This window comes from Panthera pardus, unplaced genomic scaffold (assembly GCF_024362965.1).
Source record: "Panthera pardus isolate Hobbes unplaced genomic scaffold, ASM2436296v1 HiC_scaffold_22, whole genome shotgun sequence".
NCBI classification, from domain to species: Eukaryota; Metazoa; Chordata; class Mammalia; order Carnivora; family Felidae; genus Panthera; species Panthera pardus.
Genome location: NW_026526788.1, coordinates 61,049,903 through 61,061,934, shown reverse-complemented (window position 1 = coordinate 61,061,934; position 12,032 = coordinate 61,049,903). Strand labels below are relative to the sequence as shown.

The window sequence follows — 12,032 nt, the reverse complement described above, 5'->3', positions numbered from 1 at the left end:
CCCTTTAGTGACAGGTTTACAAGCTTCCCAGGAGCCACAGTGGGAGCACTCTCCCCCCTCAGGCGAGGCTGCTGCTGACACAATGGAAACTACCCCCCCTCCCCCCAGCCATTCCTCCTGGGCATTTATGAGGTGCCAGACACAAGCCTGGCCTGCCTTCCAGGTGACCCTCAGCTAGCTCTGGACCACATTCCTGCCTCTCGGTGGGGTCCCAGGGAGAGAGGTCTGGATACAATGCAGCCTCCAGAGTGACCTCCTCCCCACTGCCCCGGCCAAGCTCTGCTCCAGAGCTATCCTGGCAGAGCCCCAGAGGCCCAGGCCAGGCTGAGGTGGGCTGCCAAGGAGAGACAGGGAGAGAGCAATGCTAATGACAACGACCAACCTCTATGTGACTTAACAGGCAGGGTCTTCATTACGCCCCCAGTGCCGCTATGACACAGGTCCTCAGAAGTGGAGTCACCCAGCCAGAGTAAAGAGCCCAGATCTGAACCCAGGTCTGCTGCCTCCAAACCCAGCAGCTCTGTCACTAACTGTAAGACCTCTGGAGCCTTGCTTTTCTCATCTGTAAAATGGGGATCATGGCAGATCTTCTTCATGGGATCTTAAAACTAACCCAGGAAGTGGTTGCTAAAATAATATTATCATTTATTATTATTTAGCAGCTATTAGTTGTATTAATAATGAAGAAAATTAATACTTATTATATAACAATAATGATTATTATTGCTACTGACATCAATCTGTGCTCTCATACCTCCACACCTTTGCTCAAGCTATCCCCCCCCACACACACACACACACATCTTCTTTCCCTCTCCCACCTTCACCTCTCTACTTCCTAACCATCTTTCAAGACGGAATCTCACCGTGTTCAGGATCGCCTTGTTCTGAACCTGTGGGCCTGAATACCAGGGCTGGCACACTTGTTTGCACCTCCTGTGAAGGGGGGCCGTCTCACTTCCTGGATAATAAAGGTCAGAGGACAAAGAACATGAACCCTAGAGTCAGGAGGCCCTGGGTTCAGATCCCTGGCCATGCCACAGACATGCTCTGTGACTTTGGGCAAGTCACTTCGCCTCTCTGCACCTTGATTTCTTTCTCTGTAAAACACAGGGTCATCATAGCTGCCCTGCCCATCTCTCCAAATTGTTGTGAGGACCCAGTGAGTTCCTAGATGCGGAAAAATGTTGTGCACTTGAACACCCGGTCCCAGCATAAGGTCTTATATTTTTCCTATAAAAGCAGCAAACACCCCTGTAGGAAATGACCCGTTCTTTTCATCCCAGACACTCCTGTTTTCTCTCCTCCCAAATGCCCTAACCCTGGACTGCATGTACTGTATAGGACTCTCTCTTGGGTAAAGACTGTGGAAGCCAGTTTGAAGGGTGGAAGCCTGTTTGAAGGTAGAGAGGGAGCCTGGGTGGGAGAGATGATGGTAGAACGGGGCAGATGTGAACTTCTCTGGGGTCCTTAAAGGGGCCCACTTCCCTCACTTGCCTCTTGCTTCCAGGCTTGGTCCAACCCCATTTCTCTGCTGGGAACCTTTCCGTCCTCCTTCCCACCCATGTACCTGCCTTTCTCTCACTCATTCTTTAGACATTGATTTTTTTTTCATTTATTTATTTTTAAATATTTATTTATTTTTGAGAGAAGGAGAGAGAGAGAGAGAGAGAGAGAGAGAGAGAGAGAGAGAGAGAGAAAACACAAGTGGGGCAGGGGCAGAGAGAGAGAAAGACACAGAATCCGAAGCAGGCTCCAGGCTCTGGGCTGTCAGCACAGAGCCCAATGCAGGGCTCGAACAAATGAACTGCGAGATCATGACCTGAGCCAGACGCTTAACCGACTGAGCCACCCAGGTGCCCCTTTAGACCTTGATTTTAGGGGCGCCTGGGTGGCTCAGTCGGTTAAACGTCCGACTTCGGCTCAGGTCACGATCTCGTGGTCCGCGAGTTCGAGCCCCGCGTCGGGCTCTGGGCTGATGGCTCAGAGCCTGGAGCCTGCTTCCGATTCTGTGTTTCCCTCTCTCTCTGCCCCTCCCCTGTTCATGCTGTGTCTCTCTCTGTCTCAAAAATAAATAAACATTAAAAAAAATTAAAAAAACAAACAAACAAACAAAACATCTTTAGACCTTGATTTTAAAGCCCACATTCCCCTAGACTAGGCTGAGGGCCCTGCTATGGACCCCCAGGGACTCCACCCACAAACCCCTAACAGCATCCAGCACCCAAGTAGCCTCTTTCAATTCTGGCTCCTCCACAGAATTAACCGCAAATGCCCAGAGGCACCCACTGTAGGCAATGCACTGATCTGTCTTCTCCACATCCAGAATGGTTCTGGGTGCATGCCATCCTTGGGAGTTGAGATCATTTTCCGTGCTCTGCAGTGCAGCTTTCCGGCAAGAAAAGGCTGCAGGGTTTTTGTGTCTGTCTCCCTGATGGACTCTGAGCCTCCCGAGGGCAGAAACCACTGTTTCCCCAGTGCCTAGCTCAGAGCACGGTGTGGGGGCTCAATGCAAATTGTTGAATGAACTGCCACTGTTTGATTCTTCAATCCACTGACCAATTGGCAAGTGTCCAGGGAGTACCTACTCTGTGCCCTGCCCTTTCTGGTGTCCTGTGGAGAAATCAGAGGAAGGGGTGCTAAAAGGACAGCTTCCTTCACTGCCCAGCACCAAGATCCCACACTACGTGCCTAAGAACCTTCAACAGCTCCCCCCCTTGCCTGCAGGAAAAAGAAGAAAGGGAAAGTCATGAAAGTTAGTTCTTTCTTTGGTTTCAGATGCCCTTCACATACAAGCTCACCTCACTGTCTCAGTTCCTGCAAGGCAGGTGTCTGGAAGAAGCAGCTTCTAAGGTGGCCCCTATGATCCACACATCTGCCTCCTGGAAGTCATCCCCTTTTGCAGTCCCTGCCCCTTGGGTGTAGAGTGGAATGGAATACTGCTCCTAATGAATGAAATACTGCTGAAGTAATAGGAGGTCGTGCCCAAGACTGGGTATAAAAAGTCTTCAGCTTTCATCCTGGTTACTGTCTCTTGCCTCTCTTGGGTTTCTCCCTTGGGGGAAAGCCAGATCCTATGTCTTGAGATAACCCTGTGCAGAAGCCTGTGTGGCAAGGGACCAAGAACTGCCCATCACCACGTAAGCGTGGATACGGATCCCCTCCAGGCAAGCCTTCAGATGAGACCACAGCCCCAGCCAATAACTTGACTGTAATCTCCCAAAATACATTAAGCTGGAGGTATCTAGCTAAACTGTGTCAAGATTCCTGACCCACAGAAACTGAGATAATGAAATGTTTGCTGTTTTAAACCACTAACTTTTGGGGTAATTTGCTATACAACAATAGGTGCGTTATGCAGCAATGCAGTGTCAATTAGTCCCACTTTATAGATAAGGAAACAGAGGCTCTGAGAGGTCATAACTGGCCTGAGATCACGTAGCTGGTAAGTGACAGAACTAAGTTCTGAATGCAGATAACACACTGCAAAGCCACCTTCGGCGAGCCCCAGCTAGCTGGCCAGCGTCCTCTCTCTACTACACGAACCCTCCAGTCCACTCTAGTTGGTTTCTCCATGACCTCTGCAGCCTCCATGTACACACACCTTTGTGACTCAGGGTTAGGGGCCATGTAGGCCTACCATCTCCCCTAGAGCCCCGGTTAAGCCTACAGCAGGCCCTGCTTCTCCCTGGAAGTCTGAATGAATCCATGACGACAAGCTGGGTGAAGGAGGGTAGCGGGGAGTGGGCAAGATTGGCACCTTTGTCACCAAGTTAATCCCCACACTGAGCCTCCCGTTCTCACTCTTTCTGTGAGACATCCCAGTCCGACATTTTCCAGCAGCCAGATGTGCATACAGCTGTGCCTCCCCATATCCTCACTGCTGGGAGGGGACCAGCCCTCTTTTTCCCCCACCCCCATCCTACCCCAAGATTCCAGAAGGGGATTCCAGATGCTAACTATTCTGGGTTCAGCTCCGGGTCCTTATCTTCCCAGCATCTCCCCAAAGTCCCCAGGCCAAGCCTGAGAGAATGTGGGTTTCTAGGTGGAAGCATGGCTCAGTCACATAAATCCACACACTACCTAGACCATCACCCTCCCCTTACACAGATCCGTACTCACTCATGTGTGCATGCATGTACACACACAACCAGTGGGCATGCCTGATGGTGGACACAAGCATCTAGGAACATTCTGTCCCAGGGACTCATCAGGGCTGGAGGGCGCAGAGATATTCTTGGTCCTTAGAGGCACCAGGTACATGTGTGTGTATACGCTCACGAACATACAGAGGCCTGGAGGAGCCTCCACGGAAACCTTCATAGAGACACATCCATTTATAGGGTGCTTACTATGCACAGGGTATACTTAGTGCTCATTAGCTTACCTAATCTTTCCACCAACCTTCAGGGTAAACCTTAACATCCCCAATGTACAGAAGAGGACAATGAGACTCAGACTCAGATGAAGGGACTGACCCAAAGTCACATGGCCAGTGGACCGGGATTCAAACTCTCACCAAGAACACCTGCCCCACCGTCCTCTTCCTGTCTAGCCTTGCCTGGCCTCACTGCCCAGCTCAGGACTCACATCCCTGAAGCTGTCCCTGACAGCTCCATCCCACCTGCCTCCCAGCCACCCACAGCTCCGACTGCCATATGGTCCAGCCACCCAGGGCCTGTACCCCTCACTCTTCCCTCTTACTCAATGACCAAGGATCTGCTTGGTGCTCACTGGGTGCCAGACACAGAGGAGCTGGATTAAGAGAATAAGTCATATCAAGCTGAGCCACCACACCTGTGAGCTCACCTTGGCCTAAGCCTCCAGAGCCCCTTCCAGGAGTCAGGCAACTCCCTCTGTGCTAATCCCAGGGTCTTATAAGGCCAGAGGATGCCCTTTCCCCTGCTGCCCATTTGAGAACTAAGGAACCCAAAGAGGACAAGTGGGAAGCCAACTGAGAAGGGACAAGGCCTGGCTTCCCCTGACGCCACCAGCTCCATGACCTCAGCCAACCATTTTCCCCTTCTGGGCACAGCATCCCCCTCTGTGAAAGGACAGAGTGGGAACCATCTCTCAAGTCCCTGCACCCCAGCATCTAGGGCTTGTTGGTCCAGAGATCAACGTGGGGGTGACACATACATCTGGGTGAATATGTGTGTGTCATCCATCCATCAGCCCCTCAGCACTGGGCCTATCCTTGCTGGTGGGGGAGCACTGAAGGAGGTGAAGGAGGAAGGCAAAGAAAGAAGAAGGAAGGGCAGGGGAGGGAGGGAGGGGAGGAGAGGCCTCTCAGTATCACTGCTGCCTCCCTCGGTGCTCGCCCGCCCCCGGTTCCTGCCCTCAAGACTAGGAGCCGCTCTGGAAATCTGCCTGATGAAAGACATCAAGCATGTAACTGCCGAAACCATTTTCCAAATGGGAATTAATTTTTCCCATGGGTCTCCTGCCAGGCCGGTCCCAGAGGAACCCAACTCCTCACCACCAGCCCGCGCGCGAGTGCGCGCACACACACACACACACACACGCACACACCTTGTGCAGAAACCCGGACATCTATCTACAGAATAACAAGGACACGTCCCAGGCACAGGGCAACATAAATGTGGCTGCTCACATGTGGAAGCGAAGGCAAAGCATGAAATCCCTTAAATATTAGACAGATATGTACACATCACTCAGTACACAGAGGCCCAAAACACACATACACGATCTGCAGACACCAGAAACACAGACAGCCAAACACGTCCACAAACATACCACTGTCACAGCCCCCTCACCTCTATCACCCAGCGATCCAAAACCTGGGTTCACACCACACCCAAATCCCAAGGCCCATGGTGAAAATACAACCGAGAAGTACGTAACTATTCTTAGGGAATCGGGTGTGGGCTGAGGGCGCCCCGAGCAAGGAGCGATACCCCTGAATCTCCCACTTCCCCCAACACGCCTCCCGGGAAGAGTTTTAAAGCCACAGTGGCCGGGACAGCCGGTGCATAGGTGTGGGCCTGAGCAGCTGTGGATGCAGGCGAGGACATGTGAGGACGTGCAGAGGTTCCGGCTAAGGGACAATGGGACACAGGCAAAGACGCCCTCTCCACAACCCCCAACTCCCCTCTCCTACTCGTGTTGATGGTCAGTTGAGGCAAGGGTCTGGGCCGGCTTGGTGGGAGGCCCATCCTAAGGGGGGTGGTATTGGCTGAGGGTGGGGGAGGGAAGGAGGGTAAAGCAGATGAGACACTTGATTAGCACTCGCCCACGTCCACCCGGCCTGGATGCCCCCACTCCTAGAATTCTCCGCATATCCCAGGTATCCTCCTGTCCCGGATATGACCCTGGCCTCAGAATGCTTTTCCAAGCCCTTTTGGTTTTCCCCATGTTCGGTCTTTATTCATACTCTCCCACGTAACCCTCACAACAATCCTATGAAGAGGGTACTACTATGAGCCCCATTAACAGGTGAGAAAACCGAGGGTCCAGAAGACACCTGGCCTCACTATGACATGTACCTATCTACTCCACAGCATGAGCTCTTGAAGGCCGTATCCTGGCTCGGGCGGTCTTGCCTGTGCTCCAAGGCAGCTGAAGGACGGTGTGCTGCATCCTGGGCCTGTTTGGAGGGCCTCTCTGTCCTTCCCAGGCCACAGGCTTGCCCAAGTCTGATTCCAGTGGAAAATGCCAGTCCGCTCCAGACCCTCTGCCAACAGGCCATGCTGGGGCCAGTGAGCTCTGAGAAGAGCCCCCGTGCCACAGACACGCAGAGCCGGGCCCAGGTCAGCCTAGTCTGAGTCTCAGGCCAAGGCCCAGGCCACTGGCCGGCTCCGGATTATGTGTCTTCCAGGACCTTCCATCTGTCACTTAGCCCTCCAGGCCCAGGACAAAATTTATTTCCTTTTAAGAGAGCCAATGATTTGCTTTTCCCATGTCTCCTTTCCTGCCTTTTTCTTTTTTAATTAGAAATTACTCTCTCAAAGTCCAGAGCCTGGAAGGGAGAGAAGCCACCTGGTCACCGGTCCCCAGCCACAGCTTCCCGATCACTCCTGCCACCACCCTCTCTCCTTCCTGGGCCCCACCCAGGTTCCTTCGTGCCCACTGGACTCAGCAGATGGAGGCTGCCCCATCTCCTAACACCCCATCCGAGGGGGGAGCAGGGGACACAGGGCAGTGTGGCAGGGACTGCCCAAGGTCAGCCCACACTGTTCTGGCACCAGCCAGTTTGTACAGAAACCCAAGCTCCTGGGGCCCAGCAATGACAAAACAAGTCCCTGGGAAGTCTTTCCCTTCTGGGTCTGGTGCCACATCGGCCATGTTACTCCCAAGACCACAGCGCTTGAGCCAGGCAGATTGAGGGGACAGGAGCCGGGTCACAAAGCAGCTCTGCAAGTAGGGAGCCAACCAGTGCTCCTCCCTTCCACCCCTTTACCTGCCCGCCTGTCCGTCTGTCTGACCGTGGACATACACCCCAGGGGTCAGAAGTTCACTGGCCTCCCCAGAAGAGCATACGCTTTGAGAACTGAGGTCAGGCAATGTGGGGGGCTGTCACTTGCACATCCGTGTGTTAGGCACAAGCGGGCACAGGTACACACCCACAGACACCTCCAATGCACCCTTGTGAGCACAGGCACACACACACACATACGCACACACGTGTGTGCCCACACATCTCTCCACGTCTCCATCATGGAACACAGCACTGACCTCCATGGCTTGCATCCCAGGACTACAAACGCGTCCCCCCAGCTGTCTAACTATGGTTTGCCTCAGTTTTAGGAGAGGGGGATATGGAGACCCAGGGCCTCACATCCCATGTCGGGGCTGGTCAGCACCCCAAGAAGGTAAGAGAACAACAAGACTTTGTGGGGAGACTTAGCTGCCTGACCTCTGCCGACTACCAGAGAAAGCCCACCTCTTCCTGCTTTCTCCAGGCTCCCTTGCTTTCCCCAGTGCCAACCACCCAAAAGCACCCCCTCCCACGGCCCCAGAACCCACCAAGGAATAAAGAGGCAGGGGAATGATCATGCCCTCACCCGAGTGTCCCAGGCTCCAGCCTCCCCAGGTGGTCCCCAGGCTGGGACCGGGCAGACCCCCTAGCATCAGCTGGGGCCTTACCGTGGAGAGTGCTCCGGGTGATCTGTCCCCCCATCGCAGGCAGCGGGCAGCACGGCCACCTTCGTTTGGCCGGCTGGCCTCGTCACCGAGCCACCCTAGCCGCCAGCTCCCCTCCTCCTGCCCCTCCTCCTCCCCCCGCGGCCAGCAGCCGGCATGGCAGGGCAGAGCCCGCCCCTCCCGTGTCCCCACAAACTCCCTCCCGCACACGGCTCCTGCCTGCGAGGCCAGCTACACACACACACACACACACACACACACTCTCTCTCTCACACACACACACACACACACACACACACGCACTCACGCACACACAAGCACACCCCTCTGGCCCAGCTTGCCGCCTCCAGGCTCCCACCCACTCCCGGAGCCTCCCCCACCTCCCCGCACTGGTACAGGCAATGGGATCTGTCATGTTTATTTACATAAGGAGGAGGAGACTAGAGGCTTCCTGAAATAGCCAAGCTCCAGAAAGCACTGGAGATGCCCCAACCAGAGCAGACACACACACACACACACACACACACACACACACACAAACACACGCACACGCACGTGTGTGCACACACATATGCTCATTCCCCACTTCATCACAGATACACACACATGCACACAACCTCCCCATTCACCCAGGCTTACAGCCATTCACGTGTCATTATGCACCTCCTACTTGCAGACAACGGGCAAGGCAATGAGGGTTCCATGGTGAGCAAAACACACATTGTCCTATCCTCAAGGGGCTTACAGTCAGGCTAGTGGAGCTTAATAACAAACAGCTAACATGGCTTCTATCTTCTTCCAGGCTTGACTGCAAATGCTTTAGGAGTATTAACTCCTTCAGTCCTCACTGGCTGAGTGAAGAGGTCAGTATTGTCATCAATAGGTACCATTATTATTATTATTATCTTACAGATGAGAAAAGTGAGGCAGAGGCAGGTTACCAACCCAGAAAGTGGCAGGGCTGGGATGGAAGCCCAGGGATCCATGTTTTCACCTCCACGCCAACGGTTCCTTTAATGGTAATGTGTGTCAGCAACCTAACTACCTGTCTGCACCACGCCCCATGTATATGCACAAACCCAGGCTCGCATAAGCATTCACCACCATGCACGCTTACCTACCTCCTGCCCACCAGACACACACTCGCACCGTTACACACACACCTTGCAATGTACCTACTCAACACACGCACGCTCCCACAGACTCATGCAGTCTCTAGAGAAATCCTGAGTGTGAAAAACCTGGCACCCCACACTAGGGGAGAGGTTGCAGGCAGAGTTGCAGGCAGAGAGGGCAGAGGGCGGGAGGAAGGCGGGCCCCTCGAGTCCTAGGCAGGCGTGAGTGCTGGGAGCGCAAGGGAATCACCAGAACGACGCTGTTCTGTGCAACGAGCACTCACAGTGTGTCAGGCACTGCATGCACTATCTCATTTGTATTCCAGGTGGGAGGCACTACTGGTAGGTACGTCCATTTTACAGAAAAGTAAATTGAGGCTCTGAAAGGCTCAGGAAATTGACTGAGGTGACCCACCATGTCAGACGCAGAGTCACGACTCAAGCCTGGGTCTGTGAGACAATCTCCCAGTCCATCACCCATTGCAGCTCTCTGCAGGACAAGGGCCTCTCCCGGGCCCCGGCCCAGCCCCTGTCCTCAGGGTCAGGGATCTGGGTTCCCAGGGAAAGATCTGGGTGGGGAGGGAAGGCCAGTGGGCGGAGACATGGGAGTTGGGGAAAGAGCTACGGGAAAGGTAGGGGCTGCCCCATATCATAAGGGACTCAGAGGCCTGGACACTACGAGGGGCTGTGCTGGGCTCTGAGCCTTCACCTCAAGACCCTGCTGTTGCCGCGTGAGTTGGTCTGGGGGAGGGGCACTCAGGCCTGACCTAGTGTCACCGGCCAGAGGGCTAGGCAGGCCCTGGGTGAAAGTGTCCACAAGCCCAGTATGCTGATCCTCCTCCCAGACCAGAGGCATGCCTGAGTCTCCTCTCTGGAATGAGCTGTGACACCCAATTCCACACAAGGCTGCCCCTTTGTACAGGCACATCTTGCTGTTGGCTGTGCACAGCCACGCGCACATGCACATGCTCCGTGGCATACACACCCCGTTCTTCTGGGGGAAGGAGGCTCATTTAAAGTCTAACAGAGGGGGAAACAACCCAAACTCCTTTTGTGGGATAAATAATCATAATAATAACAAACACAGGACTCACTATGTGCCAAGAAGTTCTAAGCACACTACACACGTTAATTTGTTCAATCCTCATGACAACCCTAAGGGATAAGTTGCACTTTTATGCCCATTTTACATATGAGGAAACCAAGGCAAAAAGAGGCTGCCCTGGAGGCTGTTCTTAGAGCAGCAGAGTCAACTCCCCTCATCCTGCCTGCCTTTTAATGTGCCTTCCTGGGCCCTTCCCCACCAGCCCCTTTCACATGGCCAGCCTAGTCTTCCCACTCCCTGATCACTAGGAACACCTCTTCTGGGAAGCCTCCCTGGGACCCCAGGGGCAGAGTAAGTCCCCCTTCTTGGAGCTTGTCTCTCCTCTCCTCAAGCTATGCCTCTCCCAAGCCCTTGTCTTACTCTGCCCTACACAGAGATGGTCATGCCTAGCTGTGGCCTTGTCTGCTTGCCCTGGGTGCATCAGAACAATTCAACTTGACCAACACTGATGAGCACCTACGACTATGGGGCAGACACTAAGTTGGGGGTGCAGAGGTGATCAGTAATAAGCGCTGGCTCTCGAGGACTTACAGTCCAGAGGGAAACGTATCTCTCAAGTAGTCTCACTAAAGAACACAGAATCACAATCCTAGAAAAGTGTTCCAAAGGAGTAGCGTTCTCAGGGGGCTTGGGGCTGGCTTTCCCGAAAAGCAAAGGTGAAGGATAAGTAGGTCTATGTGCTATGGAGGTAGATTTGAAGGGAGAGAGCTCCAGGGAGACCTTGATGGCTCATGGGTTACACAGCTAACCCTTAATTTTGGCTCAGGTCATGATCTCACAGTTATGAGATCAATCCCCATGTCAGGCTCTGCACTGAGCATAGAGCCTGCTTCGGGGTTCTCTATCCCTCTGCCTCTGCCTGCCTCTCTCTCTCTCTCTCTCTCTCAAAATAAATAAACATTTTAAAAAAGAGAGAGAGAGCGCGCTCCAGAGAGTAACCATGACATGTACAAAGGCACTGTGGCTGGAGGAAGCCCCACACATTCTAGAAGCAAGATTGGTACAGCTGGGGCAAAGGCAGCAGCAGGAGCCGGGGGAAAGTTTCCGCTGGCAGGCCAAGGTGGTCAAAGGACACACCAGGAGGGCCTTGAAGAGCAGGGTGAAGAATCTGGCCTTCCCTCTGAGAGCAGTAGGGAACCCCTGAGAGGGTTCAGCAGAGAAGCAACAAGACCAGACCTGCATTTCTAAAAGGTCATCCAGCCATCTGGTGTGGAGAATGCACGGAGGAGGAAAAGGCGCAAGGGAAAAAAGCAGGAGTGTGAGCAGGGTTGGGCCTGGACCTGACTTGCCCTCTCTCCCCTCCAGCCTAGCATTATGCCTGCACAGAGCAAGTGCTCAGGAAAGATCTCAGGAATGGAAGAGAATCCACGTAATTTTCTGCAAGCAGGACTGGGGGTCAGTAACCAAGCAGGAATGGGGACAGAGCGAAAGTTCAGCAAACCAGAAGTCCTTCAGGTAGGTGGTGGCCCTCACTCTGGCCACTGGAGAGTGGACTGGGGGCGCTTGGACCCCGGGCTTTCATAACACCACTGTCTAAAGGGGTTCCCCGGCAGGCCTGGGCCCTGTTTCCTACAATCCACTCCCCAATTTAAATAGGAAATGGCGACATCCTGTGCCTGAGGGTCCCCCCTACCACCTCCCAAGAGCAGTGTCCAGCCCTCTACAGATGAAGCAGCAGCCAGCAGTGCATGCCCTCTCTGTTTCATTCA

At 53.8% G+C, this 12,032-nt stretch overlaps 1 protein-coding gene across 2 annotated transcripts in view; it reads right to left on the bottom strand.

Moving 5' to 3' along the window:
- NEURL1 (neuralized E3 ubiquitin protein ligase 1) overlaps positions 1-12,032 on the bottom strand; it is a 79,421-nt gene that overhangs the window by 26,107 nt on the left and 41,282 nt on the right. Inside the window, exon 1 of one of the 2 annotated variants that reach the window (XM_019459333.2) lies at positions 8,107-8,241. The exons of the other annotated variant lie outside the window; for it this stretch is intronic. Coding sequence (XP_019314878.1) covers positions 8,107-8,140 — 34 coding nt within the window. The 5' untranslated portion in view covers positions 8,141-8,241. Of the gene's footprint in view, positions 1-8,106; positions 8,242-12,032 lie in introns of those variants that run through there. 2 annotated transcript variants of the gene reach the window in all.